Raw genomic sequence first — 26,656 nt, 5'->3', positions numbered from 1 at the left:
ATGTCTCCTTTGCGTTTCTGCCTCGACCATCCAATGGAACTGTCAGCTGACCCTCTCGGCCACCGTATTTTCACTCCCTAATTATTTCATTTTATTCTGTTCTGCTAGATGATACATTTGTTTTATGAAAGCCCCTATGGGAAAACTCCTGTACCTTGCCTGTATTTTGTACAATGTTCTTAGTAGAATATTACTCAGCACATGGTAGGTGTTTAGGATTTGTGGCTGGGTAAATCAGTCACAACATTGACCTTTGACTTTTTTTCTTTTACTTTTGTAAAGCCACCTTTTACTTTTTAACTGGGGATTTTGTAGTACAAACTGCCGAGCTCAACACCGTATTAGTGGATGAAAATACCAGGTGCTTTGTTAGCATTGGCATACATTAACTCTCAGTGTTATTTTTTTTTTTTTTACGTGATTATGTTTTCCCCTTGAAAATGCTTAGATGAATGATCCAAACAAGCACATCCTAGTTTACACTTTTCCAAAAGCTGTTTGTAACCATTCTTTGTCATAAAGAGCATTAAACAACATAATGACGTTGATAATCTGCATTAATTTCACATGATTTCACCAGAAGGTAGAAACTACCAGTTGTAAGCTTGGGTTGAGCAGAGGACTAAGAAAAACAAGAGCCAGTGGTCAAATACTGAGAAAAGGTCAGGCCCTAGATAGCCACTGGGAGTCAGCCCCCTCGAGTCCAGAACCCATGACTGGTGGGAATTCAAGCTTACGTGGTCTGTGCGTTTGCTGGTAACTGATTTCACAGCCAGCGTCCGGTCCAGGAGGCTACTTCAGGGGCACGTTGCCCAACCTGACACCTAGGTGTTTGAGTGCCTCAGATCTCCTGGCGATTCTGCCCTGTGGCTGTCTTTTCAGCACAAGAGACAAATATTACGGAAAGTTGACAGGTCTCTATCTGCCCAGGGTGTTGGTATCAGTCACCTGGTTGAACATAAAATTGAATCTTCAATCCCTCATGAAAGGATATTCTCATACCAGCAAATGAGTTGGCCCTTTGTCAAATTGCGTGTCACTTGTAAAGCTTGTGCCAAGGCAGTAAAAAGCTTCCATATTTTATTTGTAGTTTGAGGGGGAACCTTGTCAAGTGTTGTTGTCCATTAAAATAACATGGTTAATTTCCTTCAGCCAGTCTAGCTGCAGAAAAATGAATAAGGGTATTGGAATAAAACCGACTGAAATTAGAGTGGCCAGGACATCATTTATTTTCCGGGTGACTCAAGTTCTTGAACCTTCCTTTCCCTCATCAAAATGTAAGATCAAGACTTGCTCTATGGGATCATTTAGAAAAATAAGTAACTTTGCACCTGACACTTAATTAGAGCTCAATAAACCTCAGTTTTCTCTCCCTTCAGAAGAGCACCATTTTACTGCAGGTGGCCTTCGCTAACATGACTAAAAGTGACTGCTAGTCAGTTCTCACCCTGAAAAATAGAATGGAAAGAAATCATGGGTTCGCAGTGAACTTTTAAAACTCAATTTTTTTGGTTGTTATAAAAGCGCATAGTTTGAGTCAGAGAGTGATGACTTATCAAAAGAACACAGCAGCTTTTTTTTTTTTTTTTCTCCTCTCATTTCTGGACAAAAGGGAGGTGCGTTTAGCTCCTTTAGTAGATTGTTTGGGGATTTCTGTTGTATATCTTAATATTTTTATTCTTTCAATATTAGGAATGACCTGTTGATGTACCCCCATTGAAAGATGATGTTTGTTTATTTTATTTCTGCCTCTTCCTTTCCTTCCAGCAGACACAATTCCTGTCATCCTTTCAATATAGCTATATAACGTACTCAGATTGTATCTGTTACATAGTCTTAGTGTTACAAATGCTACTCATATTTGAGCTGTGTAGATTATGCAATTAATTTCTATTTCACTTACAACTTTTATTTTTTTCTTGGATGAATATATATATATATATATACATTATATTATATTAATATATGTATATACTTATTTATTGCAAGGGGCCGTATGCATCTTCCAGTGAGAGAGAGAGAAAGAACCCCAATGGGGAGTGGGCATGCTCAGTTCGTTCCCCTCCATTTCTCTGTCCTGTCAGGATTTTACACATGCGCATGCCCGGCATGTTTTTCAAGCCATTGGAGCCAGGGTTTGAACCATGAAGGCTACGTGATATCTGGCTTTCTATGAGCTGTGCTCAACTACCGCTCCAGGGCTGGTGCTGGTTACTTGTTTCATGTATGTATCATGTATGTTTCATGTATGTATCCATTCATCTGAAAACTCTTCCCCAGAAGTACAAATCTCTGAAATAGCCAAGACATAAACACCCATCGGTTTCATTATCCTACAGCAGCCTCCCCAGATCACTTGTTTTGAGACATTTATTATTTTTTAATCCTTGGAGGTATTTTAGTGAGATTTGGGAAGGAGTGAAGTAAACAAAAACGTTTCATTGAGCGCTTTCAGGGTTCAGGGGAAGACTCACGAGGCACCATCTCAAGAGCAAAAGGAAAGCTTATTGAGAGAAAAGAACACCCAGGGGTCTGGAGCCCAAGGTGCTTCGGCCCACCCACCAGGAAATAGGCGGTTCCTCTTAGAGAGCTGCCAAGCTATTCCGGGAGGCTCTATGCCAATGAGTTGCAGAGGAGGTAGGCATTGTGGGGCAAGCACATGAAACATTTGGCAGGTTTTTGATCTATCTCCAGGGAGTAAGATCTCTCAGACGTCTCAGTACTAGCTTTGGGTCAGGGTCTGCTCCTCTCTGGGTCAGTGTGACCTTGCAGAAGCAGCACCTGGAAGGGGGATTCCTACCAGGGCCAGCTCTGCAGAGGTTCAGCCTTGGTTCCTCATTAGGCCTGGAGTGAAACCAAGTAGATGCTCTGAAGAGCTTTACCAAGTGGGACCTCACAGTCATCTTCACTGGAAGCTGATTCATGTTGGATTTTTTTAAAGTATGACTATAAAACCGAGAGCTGTGCATCTTCTCGCATAGCTTTTTATATACCACATCATGTTCTTCGTAAGTCTTTTAAACATGAGTAGTTGTGCATTTAACATTCAGGCTTTATCGCTGACTTCGAAAGTCCTTTTAATTCCTGGCATTGAATGTGAAATATCTTCTATTCTCCTCTTTATGTAAAAGATTTGGAATAGCAGAGATAGAAGCCGTCATGGAAGGGAATTTTTGATTTGTTTTATTTATTTATTTACTTATTAAATATTTATTTATGGCTGTAACTCATTTGGTTCATATAGTCTTGGAAAATATCACTTTGATTTGCTTAAAAGTCAAGATGTGTACTTTAGAATACCAAAGTCCTGGCATTTTAGGGAAATGTTTTAGTAATTCCGTGCAGGCATATACACTATAAAAATAGGACATTGTGACTGCTGTATCATTTAGAAGCTTCCTATGTAAAAGAATAATTAGCTACAACTAATTAGCTGTTTGGAAAAGAAAGATTAGGTAAATAAATAAAAATCTATACTTTTAGAAATCGTAATACTTCTAAAAAAATATTAAGTCTTGGGCTAACCAGTGACATGATAGTTAAGGCATCTGGATACCTAGGGCTGATGACGTGGTTCAAATGTGAACTCCACAGCTTGAAAAACAGGTTGGGCCCATGTGTGTGTGTGCTCAAATTCCCTAAAGAAGAAATGGAAAAGAGGGGATTGTGACATGACCGTCCACCATGGCGGGGGTGGGGGTGCTCTTTTGCTTTCCCCCACTCTCTTGCTGTCTCTGTAGCCTACAACAAGTTAAAAACAAATAAAGCCAAAAAATACATTGAGTTAAGTGAGGGTTAGTTAAGGTTAGCAGAGAGAATGAGGTACAATATGCAGTCATTTTTTAGGATTGTTAACTACAGTACATGAAACTAGAATGGCATGCTGATATCTTTTTTCTTTGAGGTTACTTAGAGTAATTGAGAAATATATTTCTAATGATTTGAATACTGTGGTTAATGAAAACCATATGCTTGACCTAATCCTTCTATTTTGGAAAGGTTTTTGCTATAGGGCGCGTGAGCTTACCAGAAGGACAGAGACAGACAGAGAGACAGAAAGCGAGAAATCACTCCCCCAGGGGGGATGGCCACGCCACAATCCCTTCTCCTCCATTCTCCTCTCGGGATCTTGGACACTTATGCACATGCGCCCGGCGTGAGTTTAAGCCACAGGGTCCAGGACTTGAACCACGGTCGACTACATGGGAGTCCAGCGACATAGCCATTTTGCTAATTGCTGGTCCCATGATCTAATGCTTTTGAGTCTATCCAGATGTGTGATTTCCAAAGGTGACAACTTAGTAGCCTCTAAGATTTTAAATTATTGTCATTGGTTACTGTGATTGTTAAGAGTATCTTTTTTTAAGCTTAAAGATATAATATTAACAAAAAAAATTAAAACGCTTTTGGTATTTAGTAATACAATGAAATAGGAGAGCCTCTGTTTGAGTACTTCATAGAGATTTAACTATGTGTGTATACACTGTTATTAAAAAAAAAGAATTTTCAAGATACATATTTTGAGACAACAAAAACTGAGACCAGGTGGTGAAGCTGTTTTTATGAAAGCAGTTGAAACTTTATACCACCTGCCCTATCAAAACTCTAGGGAAGAGTTTGTAGAAATCTGTTCAATAATACTGCACAAGCCTTATAAATTATTCTAAAAAAGCTTCTTAAGAAATGTTTCCCTTCAGAACCCTAAAAACAAAAAAGATAAAACCCAGGATAATGTGTTTCATGTCTGTTTTACCTTTTATCTTAAAGGAATTCTGAAGGGCTTTTTGAAATTGAACTGTCATATAAAACATGTAGAGGTCAAGCTTTTCTGACCTAAAGGGAAATCCAGGGCACTTGTTTATATAAGATACTAGAGTCTGTTTTGTGTGGTGGTTAACAGCACTGTCTTGGAGAAGAGACTGCCAAGATTTGACTTCCAGCTATGCCCTTTACTAGTTGGGTGACTTAGGCAAATTAGTTAACCAAACAATGCCTCTGTGTCATCATTTGTAAAATGGATATAATAATATTACTTCCTCCTCATTTGGTGGTTTGGAGGATAAACTGAATTAATATTTTTATGTGGCTCGGCACAGTACCTGAAACAAAGCACTGTGTGTTTGCTGTTTTTATTACCAGCTGTAGTACCAAATCTGCATGACAGCATCTCTTTTTACAGTACTGTTTACTGAGTATTTTAAGCCCACTGTTGAGACCTACTGATCAGGAAAAAGGATTCCTTTCCAAATATGACTGCTCATTGACAATGCACCTGGTCACCCAACAGCTCTGATGAAGACGTACAAGGAGATTAATGTTTTCATGTCTGCTAACACACATCCATTCTGTAGCCCACAGACCAAGGAGTAACTTCAACTTCGAAGTCTTATTATTTAAGAAGTAGAATGGATATTTACATCAATGTGTGTGTATGTATGTGTGTGTGTGTATTTGTGTGTGGTATATAATGATTTCCTAACAGATCTGGACAGTCAATTGAAAACTTTCAGAAAGAAATTCACCATTCTTTATGATATTAAGAACATTTGTCATTCACAGAAGGAGGTTAAAATATCATTAACAGAACTTGAAAGAAGTTGGTTCAAACCCAAATGTATAGCTTTGATAGGTTCAAGACTTTAGTGGAAGAACGAAGTAATGCAGAGTGATAGGAATAGGAAGAGAAGTCGAGTAAGAAGTGAAACCTGAAGATGGGACTGAACTGCTGCAGCCTCGTGATTAAACTCGAATGGAGGAGGAGCTGCTGCTTCTAGATGAGCAAAGACTGGTTTCTTAAGATGTGGGCTACTGGTGAAAGTGCTGTAAACATTGTATAAATGGTAAAAAAAGATTTAGGGGCTATGTAGCTGGACTCCCATGTAGTTGACCGCAGTTCGAGTCCCGGACCCGGTGGCTTAAACTCACACCGGGTGTGCGTGCGTGCGTGCGTGCCCAAGATCCCAAGAGGAGAATGGAGGAGAAGGGATTGTGGCGTGGCCATCCCCCTGGGGGTGATTTCTCACTTTCTGTCTCTCTGTCTCTCTCTGTCTTTCTAGCGAGCACATGCACCCTGTAGAAAAACTTCTCAAAAAAAAAAAAAGATTTAGAATATTTTAAAACTTAGTTGATAATGCAGCACTGCGTTTGAGAGGACTGACTAAAATTTGAAAGACGTTCTGGTGTACATAAAATGAATACCAAACGGGCAGTAGGTGGTATAGAAGTTATATGGCTGGATTTCCACACGGCCAACCATGGTTTGAGTCCAGGGCCCAGCAGCTTGAAAATCACACCAGGCACATGTGCATGCATGTGTGCTCAAGATCCCAAGAAGAGAATGGAGAACAAGGGACTGTGGTGTGGCCATCGCCCCTGGGGGATGCTTTCTCACCTTCCTTCTTACTCTCTCTGTCTCTCCTCAGTGAGTGCGTGTGCCCTAAGGCAAAAACCTCTTAAAAAAACCCCCACAAAACACTATCAGACAGCATCCCATGCTACAGAGAAATCTTTTTTATGGCAGCAAGAGTTAACTATACAGCAAACTTCATTGTTGTTTTAAGAACTTGGGAACCAGCAGTTAGCATAATGGCTATGTTGCTGGACACCCACGTAGTCGACCGCGGTTCGTGTCCTGGACCCGGTGGCTTAAACTCACGCCGGGCGCTTGTACGTGCGTGCCAAAGATCCTGAGAGGAGAATGGAGGAGAAGGGATTCTGGCATGACCATTCCCCCTGGGGGGTGATTTCTCACTTTCTGTCTCTATGTCTCTCTCTCTGTCTGTCTGGCGAGTGCAGGTGCCCTGTAGTGAAAATCTCTCAAAAAAAAAAAAAACTTGTCTCAGCCACCCCGACTTTCAACCATCACCCATCGAGACAAGGTTCTCTGCCTACAAAAGCACTCCGACTTGCTGAGGGCTCAGATGAGTGCTAATGTTTTCTTGCAGGAAATTATTTTTTAATTAAGGTACGCATTATTTGTTTCAGCATACACAATTGCGCACTTAATTGACTTCAGTAGGGTGTGAATATATTGGGTTGTCAGAAAACTCACGATGCATTCTTGCATAGAAAAACACAGGAAATAAAAAACATCTTGACTTTTCTGATGACCTAGTAAGTTTTATAAGCATTGGGAAACCAAGTTAATTAGTATGACTCGGTTTATTGTGATATTTCCTTTATTTAAGGGGTGACCGAAATCAAACTTGGATCTCTTAGATATGCCTGTTTAACACTGTATGTGAACGTGCTGTGTGCACTGGTGAACTTCAGAAATGTTCTCCTCTCAATCAGATTTGCTTTAACTTTATCTTCAGCAGAATAAGTTTGCTAATGATCAGGGTGAGAGGCTCATTGTATTTCACTGAGTAATAGGTGTGTGGTTCCCGAAGCAGCATGGGAGTTGACCTCTCTGTATTCCTGGAAGTTTTTTTTCATTGTTAAATCTGAAAAATCACAGAAAGTGAAACCTTTTTTTAATCCTAAAGTGTTAGAAAACTGCAAAAGGACATGGTAGACATAGTTGATGTTTACCTTTTTGTTTAGAAATTATTATTATTATTATTATTATTATTTTTGGAGAAGTTTTTGCTATAGGGAGCGTGTGCTCACCAGAGAGAGAGAGATAGAGAGAGACAGAAGGTGAGAAATCACACACACACCCCGGTGGGGATGGCCACGCTGCAATCCCTTCTCCATTCTCCTCTTGGGATCTTGGACAGGGACGCACACACGCCTGGCGTGGGTTTAAGCCACCAGGTCTGGGATTTGAACCGTGGTCAGCTACATGGGAGTCCAGCAACATAGCCATTATGCCAACTGCTGGTCCCAGAAATTACTTCTTTATTATTGTTATATTTTAGTTCCTGTTATAAGGCACATATGCTTGCCAGAGATAGAGAATGAAAGTAAGAAATGACCTGCTTGAGAGGGAGGTGGCCATGATGCAGCCCCGTCTTTTCCATTCTCCTCTTGGGATCTTGGACATGTACATGCATTTACCCAGTGTTATTTTCAAGGTCCAGGACTCACTGCAGAGTTGGCCCTGTGGAAATCCAATACCTGAGCCTACGCGCCACCTGCTGGCCCCAGAAATCACATTTTTTTTTTTAGAACAGGAAGTGAGTTTTCATGTATTATTGTTGAAGGATTAAAGTATGTAGATGATATCAGTCCAAAACTAAGAGGCCTATGGGGAATACAATATTCAGAACGTATAAGACTGTCCAACTTCAGGGAAAGGGAATACAATGAAACAAAAAGAAGCCCACATCAAAATGGTTCTTCAGTTCCTTACACGGTCAGAAAACTGTTTTTATTTTTCTTTTAAGTCAAAAATAGGAAAAGTGATTGTTATTTTGCTTCTGTTTTTAATTTCAGTAACCGTTTTAAGCTGCGTTTGCCTTTTATATGATCCTTTTGTCAAAATGTATTAATGTTTAGGGCAGCCGTGGTGCAGCAGCCGTACAATGAAGGCTCTGATGCTGCAACCACATGGGAAGGTCCCAGGTTCATGTCCTGGGGGAGGTCTTTATGTATGCCTGGCTGTGTGCTTGTGATCTGAATCGGACCATCAATACCCCATTGGGGATGCACCTCCTTCTCTCCATTCTTCCCTCACTCCCACTCTGTCTCTGAAGAAATAAAGAAACTTAAAAAAAAGTTTCGGTGAATTTTGAGTGATTGTAAGTGATTGTATTTGGACAGAGCTTTCCTTAACCATATACTAAAAATTAAGTATTTTACATAAATCCAATCGATCAAGCGTAATCATTTTAGCAAAATATTATTCAGATCTCCAAGGAAAATTAAGGTAAAATACAGCAGATGTGTAAGTTCAATGTGGGACGCTACTTCTGTCATCTCTATTGAAGGATCATCTCCAGGAAGGGGACTAGATTAAGTGATAATATTTCTTATCACACCTTGTTTTGCACTGAATTCTGTAACTGTATATGACAACACTGTTAGAAGTACCATTTTTCAGAAATGCATTCATTAAAGGACCAGCAGTTAGCATAATGGCTATGTCACTGAACTCCCATGTAGTTGACCGTAGTTCGAGTCCCGGACCCAGTGGCTTAAAACTCACGCCGGGCGCATGTGTGTGCGTGCCCAAGATCCCAAGAGGAGAATGGAGGAGAAAGGATTGTGGCGTGGCCATCCCCCTTGGGGGGTGATTTCTCGCTTTCTGTCTCTCTCTCTCTGTCTGGCGAGCACACACGTCCTATGGCAAAAACCTCTCCAAAAATAAATAAATAAATAAATAGCATAAAAATAAATAAAATAAAGAGAGAGAAAATAAAAGAAATGCATTCATTAACTAAAACGTGTCATTCTATTTTTTTAAATTTTTTTTCATACATACTTTTGCCTAAACTGTACCTTGTCGTAAACTATTGTCATTGACACTGTTTTATCAGCAAATGGAAATGCACTCAATGTGGTTATGTTACAGATGTATTTATAATCCAAGTTCATGGTACTTGAACGTAAAATAACAACTTCATATATTTTACAGAAAGCGCATGTTTCAGAAGAGATGGGTGAAATTTGATGGCCTTAGCATTTCTTACTACAATAACGAGAAGGTGAGTCCATTTTGCAGTTTTCAAAGATTGCTCTTTGCTTTCTAAGTATGCTTCAGTAAACCAAGCAAGCAGGGTATGGTTTTCCAGCAGAGGCGGTGAGCTACTGACATAAAAAGATTTTGAGTAGGATAAAGCACATCTACTTTTTTATCATTTAATTTTTTCTCCTTGACATATAAAGTTAGGATTTTTTAAACTTAACTATCTAGGAATTATTTACGAAGTATCTTTATAAACTCTGGGAGCTGCTATGAACAATATAAAGATGAACAAAACATTGCCTTAATTCTAGAGAACTTTAAGACATTTTCGCAACAAAAGTCTGAGTAGGAAATGACAAAGCTACAGCTGGCTTTGTACTGTGAGTGTGTGAGACATTTGCATGAGATTTCATTGGAAATGGGGCCTGAAAAAAAGGGGAATGGTTGTACATGTAGGAACTAGAGAGAATAAGACCCAGTAGCAGAGAGAACAGATACAGATACCAGACAGGACAGTGTGAGGTTTGTATGGTAAAAGTGACTGTTCTCTGACTTGAGAATAGAGAAGATTGGAGTTGGAGCTCACTGGAAATTTTGAGTATTATGTGAAAGTGGCTACAATATATTTTGGGGCAGTTGAGTCTTAATGACATGTAGAGTTTGTACATTGACTTCTCAGTAAGTATGTCTGTTCTTATTAGATGTAGGCTGAAATATATAAGGATTTACTAGCATTATATCTGCAAATATACTTCAAATATTACTCATTCCTATATGTTTATAGTTGTAATATATATTTATTTGCACACATACACAGTCAGACAAAACAAATTTTGAAGATGCCATCAATTGTCAAATCTAGATGGAAAATATGTGGGTGCTCATTGACTGTTTTTTCTTCTGTGTTTGAAAGTTTCCTTAATAAAAATTTGGAGTTGTAGGGCCAGCAGGTGGCATAGTAGCTAAGGTGCTTGACTCCCCATGGCTGACCATGGTCTGAGTCTCAGGTCTGGCTGCTTGAAAATCGTGTGGGTGCATGTGTGCCCAAAAATTCTGAGAGGAGAGTGGAGGAGAAAGAATTGTGGTGTCCGTCCCCTGGAAGGGTAATTTCTCACTTTCCTTCTCTGTCTCTCTCCAGTGAGCATGTATGCCCTATGGCCCAAACCTTTAAGGGAAATAAATGGAACTAATAAATATTCCATAGTTTTAAGTAAGTTAAGATGAAATGATCATATACTAAAAATTAAGTATTTTACATAAATCCAATCGATCAAGCGTAATCATTTTAGCAAAATATTATTCAGATCTCCAAGGAAAATTAAGGTAAAATACAGCAGATGTGTAAGTTCAATGTGGGACGCTACTTCTGTCATCTCTATTGAAGGATCATCTCCAGGAAGGGGACTAGATTAAGTGATAATATTTCTTATCACACCTTGTTTTGCACTGAATTCTGTAACTGTATATGACAACACTGTTAGAAGTACCATTTTTCAGAAATGCATTCATTAAAGGACCAGCAGTTAGCATAATGGCTATGTCACTGAACTCCCATGTAGTTGACCGTAGTTCGAGTCCCGGACCCAGTGGCTTAAAACTCACGCCGGGCGCATGTGTGTGCGTGCCCAAGATCCCAAGAGGAGAATGGAGGAGAAAGGATTGTGGCGTGGCCATCCCCCTTGGGGGGTGATTTCTCGCTTTCTGTCTCTCTCTCTCTGTCTGGCGAGCACACACGTCCTATGGCAAAAACCTCTCCAAAAATAAATAAATAAATAAATAGCATAAAAATAAATAAAATAAAGAGAGAGAAAATAAAAGAAATGCATTCATTAACTAAAACGTGTCATTCTATTTTTTTAAATTTTTTTTCATACATACTTTTGCCTAAACTGTACCTTGTCGTAAACTATTGTCATTGACACTGTTTTATCAGCAAATGGAAATGCACTCAATGTGGTTATGTTACAGATGTATTTATAATCCAAGTTCATGGTACTTGAACGTAAAATAACAACTTCATATATTTTACAGAAAGCGCATGTTTCAGAAGAGATGGGTGAAATTTGATGGCCTTAGCATTTCTTACTACAATAACGAGAAGGTGAGTCCATTTTGCAGTTTTCAAAGATTGCTCTTTGCTTTCTAAGTATGCTTCAGTAAACCAAGCAAGCAGGGTATGGTTTTCCAGCAGAGGCGGTGAGCTACTGACATAAAAAGATTTTGAGTAGGATAAAGCACATCTACTTTTTTATCATTTAATTTTTTCTCCTTGACATATAAAGTTAGGATTTTTTAAACTTAACTATCTAGGAATTATTTACGAAGTATCTTTATAAACTCTGGGAGCTGCTATGAACAATATAAAGATGAACAAAACATTGCCTTAATTCTAGAGAACTTTAAGACATTTTCGCAACAAAAGTCTGAGTAGGAAATGACAAAGCTACAGCTGGCTTTGTACTGTGAGTGTGTGAGACATTTGCATGAGATTTCATTGGAAATGGGGCCTGAAAAAAAGGGGAATGGTTGTACATGTAGGAACTAGAGAGAATAAGACCCAGTAGCAGAGAGAACAGATACAGATACCAGACAGGACAGTGTGAGGTTTGTATGGTAAAAGTGACTGTTCTCTGACTTGAGAATAGAGAAGATTGGAGTTGGAGCTCACTGGAAATTTTGAGTATTATGTGAAAGTGGCTACAATATATTTTGGGGCAGTTGAGTCTTAATGACATGTAGAGTTTGTACATTGACTTCTCAGTAAGTATGTCTGTTCTTATTAGATGTAGGCTGAAATATATAAGGATTTACTAGCATTATATCTGCAAATATACTTCAAATATTACTCATTCCTATATGTTTATAGTTGTAATATATATTTATTTGCACACATACACAGTCAGACAAAACAAATTTTGAAGATGCCATCAATTGTCAAATCTAGATGGAAAATATGTGGGTGCTCATTGACTGTTTTTTCTTCTGTGTTTGAAAGTTTCCTTAATAAAAATTTGGAGTTGTAGGGCCAGCAGGTGGCATAGTAGCTAAGGTGCTTGACTCCCCATGGCTGACCATGGTCTGAGTCTCAGGTCTGGCTGCTTGAAAATCGTGTGGGTGCATGTGTGCCCAAAAATTCTGAGAGGAGAGTGGAGGAGAAAGAATTGTGGTGTCCGTCCCCTGGAAGGGTAATTTCTCACTTTCCTTCTCTGTCTCTCTCCAGTGAGCATGTATGCCCTATGGCCCAAACCTTTAAGGGAAATAAATGGAACTAATAAATATTCCATAGTTTTAAGTAAGTTAAGATGAAATGATCTTCACCTTAAATCTGTACTTTCTCATAATATGAGAAATGCTCATTTTAAGACTTTAAAATGACAAAACTGAAATTTTAGAAGATTAAAAATGGATAACTTATAACCTAACTTTATTTCCCTGTTGGAGATTTCTACTGCTTAATGTTAGTGATAGGTCTGGCTTAGTAAAGATTTAGACCCCCCTTTGTATATTGATTTCTCAGTGCTGCAGGGCCGTGTATGCTTTTAGTTGGAAAGTAACACACCTTGCAGCTTAACTGAGCCTGCATGACATACCACGATGCTGAGTACAGTAGGAGGTTTAGAGGAGTTTCATGTTGTGTCACTTTGCGGTGATCCACAGAAAGCACTGAATAGGTTTAAACACATCTCTTTGAGGTTTGCAAGATGGTGGCATGAATCATTTTTAAAAGCTGGTTTCAGCTTTAGCTACTGTTGGGGCATTGGAAAAGTCATGGTGTATTTTTTCTATGCAAAAATGCGTCATGGCTTTTCCGGTGGCTCAATAGTTTGCTTGTACATGTTTGAGACAATTCCATATGTAGGCTAGTCTCTGTACCTGATGGAATCTGCTACTGGCTTTCTTCAGCACCTGTGCCTTTTTCTGACTTGATTGATTGAAATGACGAGAAAAACTGTTCAGAAGTGAGTCTGGCTTCCAAGCCATGAAGGTCTGTGGGTGGGTGGTGGTGTCTTATTTGTTTCTCTCTTTTCCTTCTTTCCCTCAGAGAAAGAGAGAAAGAAATCTCTCAGGGTAGAAATCAATAAAATGAACTTCAAAATATTCAGTTGTTGTTTCCAACAACTTTTCTGTTTCTCTCTCAGGGTAGAAATAAATAAAATGAACTTCAAAAAAGTTCAGTTGTTGTTTTCAATGGCATCTCATCTCTTTATTACTATCTGGGTGATTAATTTCACATCGGCAAAAAGTCCGAAAACACTGAGGTAGATGTTTTCTTTTCTTTTCTTTTTCCTATAGGGCATGTGTGCTCACCAGAAAGACAGAGGCAGAGAGACAGAAAGCGAGAAATCACCCCCCAGGGGGGATGGCCATGCCACAATCCCTTCCCCTCCATTCTCCTCTTGGGATCTTGGGCACGCACGCACATGCACCCGGCATGAGTTTAAACCACCGGGTCCAGGACTCGAACTGCAGTCGACTTACATGGGAGTCCAGCGACATAGCCATTATGTCAACTGCTGGTCCTGAGGTGAATGTTTCCTAAACGAGAAAGTCTCTGTTGCGTAAGTGTGGCCATAGCTATTTTCTTGGCTTGGTGCACACTTTTTGTGGATACGTGGACACAGTGGCTGGAACTTTTAATTTTGGAAGTTTTATTTGCACAGCATGTGGTTGGTTGGGCGTTTGGGAGGTGGTGTGCAGAGTTGTCTGTTTTCCTAGTTCTCTTCCACTATTCTCAAGGCCATCCAAATGTGTCTCTGCAAAGACCTCTTCATTCTCTCAGAAAACGGTATCCTCCCAGCAGCTTGACCGCTTATCCCCTGCTAGGAAAATCCAGCTCACCCCCATTCTCACTCAGCTGTGGGCAGGATTGCCCTGTGGTCATTTCATTGCCTGAAAGTGGTAGATAAATGACAAACTCAACCTCGATATCTTTGTGTTACAGGCTCAAGGGATGTTCTAAAGTTTCTTTCCTCAATGAAAATGTTATCCTCTGAAAAATGCAGGCATTTTAAAAAAATTTTTGGAGAGGTTTTTGCTATAGGGCGCGTGCATTCGCCAGACAGACAGAGAGAGACAGAGAGACAGAAAGTGAGAGATCACCCCCCCCCAGTTGGGGATGGCCATGCCGCAATCCCTTCTCCTCCATTCTCTTCTTGGGATCTTGGGCACACATGCACACGTGCCTAGCGTGAGTTTAAGCCACCGGGTCCAGGACTCGAACCACGGGTGACTACATGGGAGGCCGTCTCCCTTGTGGGGTGATTTCTCGCTTTCTGTCTCTCTCTGTCTTTCTGGCGAGTGCATGTGCCCTATAGCAAAAACTTCTCCAAGAAAAAAAATTAGGGTTATCTACCTGGGTGAGGATAAGCAGTTTGTGAAACGAGGCTGTTCAGAAAGGTTTTCTTCAAGAAGGTATCTTTATTGCTGAACCTGAGGGCAGATGAGGCAGCGACTATGTGGACAGGTTTGAAAAACTTTCCTTGCAGAGCACACATTGCATGCGGAGGCACTGGTCTGAGCAGAAACCTCTATGTAGGAAACCTCAAAAAGGCCCATGTGACTAGAATTCAGAGTTGTCAGGAACGGGGAGTAAGAGGACTCCGGCTGTAGGGAGAGTCCAAGTTACATGGGTGCCGAAGATCAGCCCGTGTCAAAGACCATTCCCTTGTATTTCAACTACAGCTTTATGCAGAGGAATCTAAAATCTCTCTTCCTCATCAAGTCCACTCCCACGTTTTGAGTCATTGATAGTATTTGTAACTGCCCCATAATTACTTCAGTCTTTTTAAGTTGAATTCACTATCACCCAAAAGCTTATCCTCTTTTTCTCCCCTGTCCATTGTAGAGTCATTCTTCTGCTAAAAATAAAGCTAACCTTGTTATCCAAGTCTTAAAAATAAGCTTTTTGAGCCCAAGTGGAAAATGTATATGCCAGTTACAAACAGTTAAAATTCATCCATTTTTACTCTGCCGTCATTGGGGGAATAAAACGTATAATGATGCAGTATGGGATTAAGATTCTTAGCAAGATCATTGATACATACAGTTCATTGATAAAAAGCCCACGGGTTTCTTAGGTATGTTTCTGTTCTCAGTATGTAAAAGCAGTACTTCTGAAACAGTGTCGGTACAGTACCTGCTGTGGCCAGCAGATGCCTGCAAACACCGTGAAATCGTTCTGACCAGCTTGTTTTACGGAATAGGCTGCTGGCTTTCTGAATGTGTGTCACCGATCTGCTTGGTGTTGTTGATTCGTTGTCTTTTAATTTCACGTGAAGAGGATACTAAAAAGATATCCCGTTTAAAAGAAAGGGATGTTAATAATTTCCTTTCAAGAGCATTAAATCAACATATAAAGCATCCATACTATTTGTATGTCATTTTTAGAATTTAGGTTAAAATTATGAAAAAAAAGAAGTGTTATAAGTACTGTCCAGTCTTTTCTATTTTTTTTAATCAAGAGAATTTCATTTTAATGTGTCTTTATCTTTTTCTCTAATACAGGAAATGTATTCAAAAGGAATAATTCCCCTCTCTGCCATATCTACCGTACGAGTTCAAGGAGATAGCAAATTTGAAGTTGTTACAACTCAAAGAACTTTTGTTTTTAGAGTAGAAAAAGAAGGTAAGATTATTTCACTCTCTCTATAAAAATACTCACATACATCAGTTTCTGACCAATCGTATTAATAAGCCAGTTAAACTAAAAGTGCTGAGCAACTGTTAAGTATAGTACTTTGAAATAATCTGTATTTCTAAATAATTTTTTGAATGCAGTGTTAAGACATAAGTAAATCAACAAGTTATTTGTTCCCTGTTTTTTCGTACAACAAATATTTAGCAAACAGCTATTAAATGCTGAGGGTTGTTCTAAGTTCTGAATATACAGCAGTAAAAAAAATAGACAAAAATATCTGCCATAATGAAGCTCATCTTTGATCTGTTTTGATAATTGAAAAAGTTATTTAATATGCAAAAACATTTTTATCTGTTACAAAGTTTTTTCTGAGAATTATTTATTGAATTTTGTTTATTTACTTTTTTTTTTTTTTAATTTGACTGGGAGACACAGAGAGAAAGTGAAAGGGAGACAGAGAGAGAGGGAAAGTGAGAAAGCAAGCCACCAGGTCCGAGACTCGAACCGTGGTTGACCAAGTGGGAATGTCCAGCTTCTTAACTACCATGCACCTGCTGGTCCCTCTGTTACAAAGTTTTATGGAAATTTATGTATGGTAGGTTTTAGTTAAACATATAGGTGTAGTAACGTATTACAAATTTTGGAGCACCTTTTATATTTTTAAATTCTTTTTACCTTTTAGCATTATGATTATGATACAAATTGATCTACAAATGGCCTGTGTTTTCTAGATTGCGTTTAAAGGTATATAGAAAAAACTTCTGAATTTTGTTGAATGGGGAAGGGAGAAGCCAGGGGAGTTAAAATTCCTCTATTTTATATTTTGACTATCATAATATGTTATTACTGTAAAACTCACTGGTTTTAAAGTATATAGGTAAGGCCATCTCATTAATTAAGATATTGGAGTGTTAACTTATTTTAAAGAGTACTTTTATTTTAGCATACATGTATATTTCGACTGAATTTCATTAATAATAATGGTATAGTAAATACTGATTACTTGATGTATGCCAGATACTTTGGTAAATTTTTCATTTCCACCACAATCTTTTTTTTTTTTTTTTTTTGAGAGATTTTCACTGTAGGGCGCGTGCGCTCGCCAGACAGACAGAGAGAGACATAGAGACAGAAAGTGAGAAATCACCCCCCCAGGGGGGATGGTCACGCCTCAATCCCCTCTCCTCCATTCTCCTCTTGGGATCTTGGGCACGCACGCACACGTGCCCGGCGTGAGTTTTAAGCCACCGGGTCCGGGACACGAACCGCGGTCGACTACGTGGGAGTCCAGCAACATAGCCATTACGCTAACTGCTGGTTCCTGTCCACCACAATCTTAGAAATAGTTCATATTCTAGCTATTATACCATTTTACACCAGTTCAAAACTATAATCATTATCTTAAAAAAAATAAAAAACAACTGCTAGATACCTAGACCACTTGTCAGTGCATAGCACATGGAAAGCATCTAATAAATATTATATGTAACTAGAAAGTTAATTAGTAAATGAGTACACCCTAGCTGCCCTTTACACTGGAGATTTTTTCAAACTGCATTACTGCCTACTTGTGAAATCAATTTAGTAGTCTATGATGGTACCAAACCCCTCCCTCTCCAAAAAAAAAAAAAATCCTATAAAGTAAGAAATGTCAAAGTGCATTGCTTATGGTACATGGTGTTTGAGGGTACTTCAGGAGTTTGTGGGGCTGCTCCTGTAGTGAGGCAGTTAAGCACAGTGCAGAGGAAGCTGGATTCCACATGGATGACCAGGGTTTGTGTCCCTTCCTAAGCAGCTTACTGGTCAGTTTCCTGCACAACCTCATGGAATGGAGAATTGGAAGAAGATTACAGCATGAATAGGTCCCACTGGGGGTGCTTTCTTTTTCTCTCCACCCTTCATTGCTCCCTCTGCATATGTATGCACTCTGTGGCATAATACATTCTTTTTTTTTTTTTTTTTTTGAGAGGTTTTTGCTATAGGTTGTGTGCGCTTGCCAGACAGACAGAGAGAGACAGAGAGACAGAAAGCGAGAAATCACCCCCCAGGGGGGATGGCCACGCCGCAATCCCTTCTCCTCCATTCTCCTCTCGGGATCTTGGGCACGCACGCACACGTGCCTGGCGTGAATTTTAAGCCACCAGGTCCGGGACACAAACTGCGGTCAACTACATAGGAGTCCAGCGACATAGCCATTATGCTAACTGCTGGTCCCTGCATAATACATTCTTGAAAAGGCGGTGGAAAAATGGAATTTTAATACAAGTTGAAATCCACATTTAGTTTTTCCATGGAATGCATTTTCCATGAACTTTTGAAGTCCCCTCGCATTGTGATACATATCTAAGTATAAACTTCATATATGCAATGTCAAACAAGTTTCTTCCTTGGTATTTAAAAAAAGGTTTAAAACTATCACCCTGGAGCAGGGGTCAGCAAACTGTGGCCTGCAGCCCAGATCTGGCCTACAGCCGGTAACCTGCCTCGTTAGATCCCAGCCACTGGCTTTTCTTCTATATCTTGTGGGTGGCTGCTTTCGTGCCTTGTCGCAAGCGTCGAGTAGATGTGGCAGAGATGATGTGGCCAGTAAAACCTAAAATATCTCCTCTGGCCCATTGCAGGGGAAGTGAACTAACCCTTGTCACAGAGCATTTTATCTTGAATGACCCATGTAGTTCCCTGTTTTCGTGAATCCTTTCCTGAAATTCAGAACGTTGTCTACAGTTGCGATACTCAATATAGGATGTGTGTGTGTGAGGTTGTCTTTTTCTGTATTCCTCGAACACATGGCATCCCTCCTCTGATTGGCTGTCATGACTGTCTCTTCTGACGCTTTGGTTTCTACTGGCCGGAAAGGTGACTGACTGCCTGCCTGTTTCTTCAAGGCCCTTATCATTTTCCCCTTGGTCTCTTAAAGTGAATTTCACATATGCCCCAGAACCTGCATTTTAAGACAGAAATACTAAATAAAGCTTCTGGCTCATGTGAAAATCTCTTTAGCCATATTTACTGGCCACCTGATAAATGAAGCAGACACATTTCCTTCAAGTAGGCTATATCAACCTACACGTGTTCCAAAGTTACATATCCACAGTTAACTAATAAATTCTCCTTGGATGCAGAGTTCATTTTTGTGCTGGAGCCTTAGTATAACGATTTCATTAACTTTGGTATAAATTTACTGCCTTAATTTTTGAAACCTGCAAAGACTGCTTAGTAAAAACTCAGATGGTATCCATATGGGATTACTGAAGAAATATTTTGATTGAAAGTTATTTTTAACATAGTAACAACTCACATTTTTAAAGATAAGTGTGTGTAAAGGTGTGTGCATATATATGTATATGTATTTCGACGTGTCTATGTATTCAGTATGGCTCCTTTGGGATACTAAGTATATTTTATTAAGTGATCTAGCTTCTTTCCAGATGTCCAAATGGTTGGTTATTTTTTATTTTGTTGGAGGTGGAAAATCAACTCTACTGGCTTATGAAAAATGTTTTAATGACCTTTAAGGAAAATTAGCATAGGCTCCAGTCTATGAAGAAGCAAAATCAAAGTGTAGAACAGACACGGGAGTTGTTTGACATGAAAGAGATGAATTCTTTATTTTTGGTGAAAAGATTCTTCCCCTGAAACTGATGTCACTGGGTCTAAATTGCTGCATCACCCACTTGGATTGCTAAAAATAGGATTACAGTCTGGCATCTCTTCCCTATAAACGTCCTAAAGTTTCAATTCCCCCATGTTTCCTAATGAAGAGTGATTATTCTCATTGAAAGCAAACTGTGTTGAAATAATAACATTTTTTTGCGGGGGGAGGTTTTTGCTATAGGGGAGCATGTGCTTACCAAAAAGACAGAGAGAGACAGAGAGACAGAAAGTGAGAAATCACCCTCCCAGGGGGGATGGCCACGCTGCAATCCCTTCTCCTCCATTCTCTTCTCGGGATCTTGGGCACGCACGCACATGCGCCCGGCGTGAGTTTAAGCCACCAGGTCTGGAACTCGAACTGCAGTTGACTACATGGGAGTCCAGCAACATAGCCATAATGCCAAGTGCTGGTCCCCAAATAATAACATTTTAGAAATACTCTCCTCTTGGTATCAGCAGGAGCGTGTGAATGACCGGAGGGGCCTAACAGCTAATGTTGTCCCAAGTGTCTATCACGCGGCACCTGTGGACCCACAGGCAGGTGTGGTGCTTCAGAAACCAGGTGTTATTTTGAGTGTTCAGTTCTCAAGGTTATCGGAGAACTGAGGATTCTGAGTGGGCATTTGCTTTCCAAGGCTGTTTTCAGTGCTGGCACTCTGCAGGGCTTGTGTTTGTCTCCCTTAGTAGATTCTAGACCTGGGGAAGGGACAGATGTGCCATCCTTTCATCAGTTTTTAGATGGCAGCATACAGCCCTCCTCTCGTGGCCACTGTCGTGGTACTGATATAGGAATTTTCGTCTTCTTTTTGGAGAGGTTTTTGCTATAGGGCACGTGCGCTCGCCAGAAAGACAGAGACCCAGAGACAGTAGCATAATGCTAAGATCAAGATAGACATTCAGTAAATATTTGTTATTGGAAAGAATAAAAAAATCTTAGTGTGAAAAGCAGGAAAAGTTAGTGTCCTGTTTAGCTTTGCCCAACACACTTGTCCAAAGGGGAATTAATTTGGTTTGAAACATTGTGACTTAGCCAGGCATCTGCCCCCAAGGTTGAGGCTGTCCACTGTAAGGACAGATACAAATGATACTTGTAACCCATTTTACTGTCCTTAAATGATCACTGTTTCTCTTCCTGGGCAGGAGGAATTAAGGATAAGCTGAATGTTACTGTTCATTCTTATTTTTCTTCTTTGTTCTTTGCTTCCTGTTGGTTAGAGTGGTCCTCAGGAGCTATTGATAGATAGATTTTTTCTGGTTAGAAGAGAAAGTCCTACAGAACAGATACTGTTGCCAATTTTAAGTGAATTCTGGAGAAATAGATACATGCTAACCATAATCCAAAAGCCTTTCTTTCTTTCTTTCTTTCTTTCTTTCTTTCTTTCTTTCTTTCTTTCTTTCTTTCTTTTCTTTCTTTCTTTCTCTCTTTCTTTCTCTCTTTCTTTTCTTTCTTATTTCTTTCTTTCTTTTGAATTATTTTATTTAACATTTAATTATTTTAATTTGACCAGGGAGGGACAGAGTGTGTTGTGGGGGCGGGGGGGTGAGAAAGTAAGCCCAAGTCCAAGTCTCAAACCATGTGGAAGTCCAGTGCCCTTAACCACCGCGCCACCTGCTGGCCCTGCTATCCCTCTTTTTCATTGTACTCTATGTCTCAGGGTTGGATGATGGCACAGCAGCAAAACAGTGATCTATGAAGCAGACCCAAAGGAAAAGTTCTGGGTTTGCATACAGAGACCTCCCTGTATACACAGGAGTTACCTGTGTGCCCATGGTCTGGGGCTGGCTGGAGCTGGAGGTGGATCATTTCTTTGAGACCCTGTTGGGGATATATCATCTATCTCTCTGTCACTTTCACTCATAGAAGAATATAATTACCTTCATTCTGATCTCTGGGCTTCTGGTTGGTCTTCCTGTCATTAAGATAAATGAAAATTGTCTTGTTCTTGCCTCTTTCTTGCCCCAAATCCTGAAATGGCTCTTCTTTGCCTTCGTGATAAAAACAAGATTCCTTCAGTAGAGAATGCAGATTCTGTAGCCGTATTTCCCATTATTCTCTTGCAAGCTGAGAATGATCGATATACTTATTTGTAAGTCAGTCCGTGAAAACAGATGTTGGTTCTTCCCGCCGTTGTTCTTGGGTGACCCTGTGCTCAGATTCCCATGCTGTTCTTTTCTTCCCCAAACTCCAGTTCTGCCTTTTGAATTGCTTTTCATCCTCAAGACGTAGCTTGAATACCTGTTTTGTTTTGTTTTTCATGGTGCCCACACCAGTTGGGTAAGAGTTACAACATTGGATTCTTCTCATTTTAATACTGGTTTGGTGTATGACCTGCAGCCAATCAATTACCTCAGTCTAGTTGACCCATATATTATCTTGATAGCATTCGTATGACATTTATACTCTTCTGTGTTGCATTATGTTTTTGCATCTTTGACTCACAGCTTTAATTGCTCTCTGGGGACTAGACCGAATGCCTGTGCCCATAAAAGAGCCTGTTGTACATAGTTGAAGGTCACTTAGCTTTTGCGGATGGAGCGGGAGTTAACATTCACAGACAAGATGCTGCTGCTGGTTACTGTGGCGAGAGTGGAAGGGGAGAGTAAATATCGGGGTTTGCTCTTTTAAGTAGGGCAGATTCTGGACTGCTAGAAAGTGAGATTTTCGGGGCCTTTGAACAACTAAATTGATGCATACTGTCAATTGCTGGATAGCAGTATTCCTCTTTTCCACTAGAAGAGAAAAATCCAGTCCAATGGGTGATCTCTAAAAGTACATCTCAGACCTTGACCTGGGTCCAGATCACCTGGCCTTCTTCTCAGCTTGCGGCTTCTCATTCCTCGGGTCTGGAATAGGGTCTGAGATTTTGCATTTTCCATAAACTCCAGGTAAATAAGCCAATGCTACTGGTTCCAGGACAACTCAGTGGTATTCTTCCTTTTTTTTCCTCTTGAAGAGTGGGGCCACTGGCCTTGCCTGAAACAGCCCGTAGAGGATGGGGGTGGGAAAGACTCTGAATTACCTGTGACTAAGACAGCCGGTTCTGTGTTCACATTTATACATCTGCATAACCTACGCGGATTTATGTATTTCTCCTTTTTTTTTTTTTTTCTTCCAGAGGAGAGAAACGACTGGATCAGCATCCTGTTAAACGCACTGAAATCCCAGTCCCTTACCTCGCAGTCCCCAGCAGTGGTCACACCTGAAAAATGTGGATATCTTGAATTGAGAGGTTATAAAGCCAAGATTTATACTGTGTTAAGTGGCAACAGCGTGTGGCTTTGCAAAAATGAACAGGTGAGCTCTGTTACAGCGATTGCAGATTTGGTTAGAGGGACAACTGGCTTTCTTTGTTAGAAATAGCAGAGTTTCGGGACCAGCAGTTAGTGTAATGGCTATGTCACTAGACTCCCATTTAGTCGACTCATGGTTTGAGTCCTGGACCCGGTGTCTTGGCATGTGTGATTTCTCACTTTTTGTCTCTCTGTCTCTCTATGGCGAACACGTGCCCTATAGCAAAAACCTCTCAAGAAAAATAGAAAAAAGAAATAGCAGTGTTTCTACTGTAGAATCTTGCTTCTGTATTGGGTCCTTCAATGAATGATCACTGTTGAGGTTTCTCACTAGCAGCATCAACATCGAATTTGAGGGAGTGAGGAAATACGGTCATCGGCAATAACTTCTGAAACGTATGCTCTGGCTGGAGTAACTTCATAAAACTACACACGAGCATTAATGAACCACATAATCATGACTCGAGTGATGAATGGGTCCAGTTCTGTACCTGTTGTGCTGCATTTATTTATGTGAGAGAAAATCGTAGTGTAAGCACAGGTAATAGAGTAACTTTGTTTTTTAGAATTATTTTGTTTAAGTTTATTTATTTATATATTTTAACTTGAGCAGAGAGGGACAAAGTGAAAGAGAGAGAGAGAGAGAAAGAAAGAGAGAGAGACAAAGAGAAAGAATGAGAAAGCAAGCCATCCAGCCCGGGATTCGAACCACCATCAGCCATGTGGGAGTCCAGCACCCTTAACCACAACACCATCTGCAGTCCTCAACATAGGTAGCAGAGTAACTTGAGTGCTGGGTTTTAATTGATATATTTCTTTTCTTTTTGTTTGCTCACTAGATATATTGCATTCAGAGAAACTAGCTACAAGTAAGATTTATATATATATATATACACACACACACACACACACACACACATACTTGTAAATATACACATTTATGTGTATACTTGTGTATGCACTTCACGTGTGCATATGATCTACACATCTTACATAGACTTAGATAAAATACACTTGAATTGTTGAGTTAGTGAATTTGATTAATATCAAAAGACTCCATAGAGTATTTAAGTCTTTGGAGGAGACTAATGGTGAAATAGTGAAATAGTTTTAACAAACTCCATTAACTTTTGATTCTATAGAGATTCTTTTTCCTAACATTTCTGCTTATTTTACTTTTTTTTTTTACTAAGAGATTTTTGCTACAGTGTACTCGTGTGCTCACCAGAGAGACAGAGAGAGAGAGAGAGAGAGAGAGACAGAGACTGAGAAATCACCCCCCAGGGAAGATGACCACACCAAGGTCTTCTCTCTCCTGTTCTCTCGGGATTTTTGCCTCTCACGCACGCACATGTGCCCAGCATGAGTTTCAAGCTTGCTGGGTCTGGGACTCAAGCTGAAATCGGCCATGTGGGAGTCCAGCATGAAAACCACCACACCACCTGCTGGTCCTGCATTTCTGTGTGAGAAAGTTCTTCCTTTACCCCTTTGTGGAATAACTTCTTATTTTTTAGTCTTTTACCCTAAGTGTGTGAGATGCTTAGTAATTGCTTTGGGAATTAAATGTACTTGGGCTATAAGATGATCTCACTTTATGACAAATTATAATGCGGATGGTGAGGTGAAACATAAATGCTGACCATTTTCCTAACACAAAATAGAGATGTCGACTCAAAACAAACAGCAGTTTGTAAAAAATGAAGTGTAGAGCTTTATCCAAGGCATCTTCTGAACTTGAGTATAAACTTATTCATCTTATTCATTACTTTTTTTTCCAGTAAGATTTCTTAGCCAATTAACTGTGGAAGGCATCATGGAACACTGTCGGCATATTAATAACTCAGATAGTTAGCCTCTTCCTCAAAAGGAGTAGTGATGTACAGCTTAATAATATGTATGAACTGAATATGAACATTTCAGTCTGTGAAGTAAGATGATTAAAACTTCTCTTATAGAAATGGAGGTTAAAAATGCATAATTTGCGTGGATCCGTATGGACGTTACTCTGCCAAATTACATGAGGTATTCATTTTTCACTTGCACGGACCTGATAGCCTTCAGTTCCTTAGTTGCTCACATTAGCTAAGAGTGTCAGGGTTTATATTTTTCTGTCGAGGTAAGATAGATCTTTAAGAACTTTATTAACACTTCATGTTTGCCACAAGGCTATGAAATTATTAATTTAGTGTTAGTAATTGAGTGTAGAAAGCATAATAATGATTAGCATATTGTTGAGTATGAGGTACTGTGCTAATTAATTGGTGAATGTCCCCTTTCTCTTTCCCAGAAATACAGGAGGACGAAATTTTGAACTGTGTCATATAGAGGAGGAAAAATAATTTGTCTAGGGAGTACAGTTCATCTTGCAGAGTTTAATTTAAAACCAGAACTTTTAAACTGTAAGCCTAGCTTTTGAACCACTATACTAAAATGTCTCTCTAAAGTCTAGGTTGGGGAAAAAACATTCTGACTTGTGACCTATTAGAAATAGCCTCTGAATTCATTCTTTGAATAATTTAGTTGCCTGGAGTTTTAGGGTATGCATCCAATAAACATCGTATACAGTGTCAGGGACTGTAACAATGACATGCTTACTTAGAGGGGGAGAACCTTCCAGTAGGAAATTCAGGCAGGGCCAGCATTTATGCTGAATGGTGAGCTCAGAACCTCTGTACATTGCATAGGAGGAGCTGAGAGATACCAAAAAGGAGCATCACACAAAGTCTGGGAATTAGAAACACTTCCAGGCCTCAGGTAAGAACATGCTCTCCTTATAATGTAAAGCATTGACACTGGACCCTTACCCATCTTTTCATAGGTCATTTTTTTTTTTTAATGCACATATTTTTCAAGTTCTTTTCTGGGCATTAACATGCCACATAGGTGCTTTTCTTTTTCTTTCTTTCTTTTTTCTTTTAAGTGTATGTGTGCTCACCATAGAAACAGAGAGAGAGGGAGAGTAAGAATGCACCCCCCAAGGGGGGGATGGCCAAGCCACAATCCCTTCCTCATTCTTATCTCAGCATTTTTGGATATACAAGCACACGTGCCTGGTGTCCGGGACTTGAACCATGCAGTCAACCATGTGAGATACACCTGCCTTAACCACCACACCATTTGTGGATCCATGTAGGTACTCTTTTTTTTTTTTTTTTTTTTTGGGAGAGATTTTTGCTATAGGGCGCGTGCGCTCGCCAGACAGACAGAGAGAGACATAGAGACAGAAAGCGAGAAATCACCCCCCAGGGGTGATGGTCACGCTGCAATCCCTTCTCCTCCATTCTCCTCTCGGGATCTTGGGCATGCACGCACACGCGCCCGGCGTGAGTTTTAAGCCACCGGGTCCAGGACACGAACCGCGGTCGACTACATGGGAGTCCAGTGACATAGCCATTACGCTAACTGCTGGTTCCCGATTTAGGTACTCTTAAAAAGTGTATACTATTGTTCATGTATGTGGATTTTTTTTTTTTTTTTTTTTTTTTCCCTTTTTTATGTGGGTT

At 39.9% G+C, this 26,656-nt stretch overlaps 1 protein-coding gene across 1 annotated transcript in view; it reads left to right on the top strand.

Annotated features, from left to right (window-relative positions):
* Nucleotides 1–26,656, top strand: part of ARAP2 (ArfGAP with RhoGAP domain, ankyrin repeat and PH domain 2) — a 188,304-nt gene that overhangs the window by 42,876 nt on the left and 118,772 nt on the right. Inside the window, exons 7-9 of the mRNA XM_006158365.3 lie at nucleotides 9,521–9,590; nucleotides 16,076–16,196; nucleotides 22,979–23,157. Coding sequence (XP_006158427.1) covers nucleotides 9,521–9,590; nucleotides 16,076–16,196; nucleotides 22,979–23,157 — 370 coding nt within the window. The remainder of the gene's footprint in view (nucleotides 1–9,520; nucleotides 9,591–16,075; nucleotides 16,197–22,978; nucleotides 23,158–26,656) is intronic.

Source organism: Tupaia chinensis, unplaced genomic scaffold, assembly GCF_000334495.1.
Source record: "Tupaia chinensis unplaced genomic scaffold, TupChi_1.0 Scaffold000582_1, whole genome shotgun sequence".
NCBI classification, from domain to species: Eukaryota; Metazoa; Chordata; class Mammalia; order Scandentia; family Tupaiidae; genus Tupaia; species Tupaia belangeri.
Note: the sequence above shows the minus strand (reverse complement) of the source record. Positions and strands in the feature narration are given on the sequence as shown.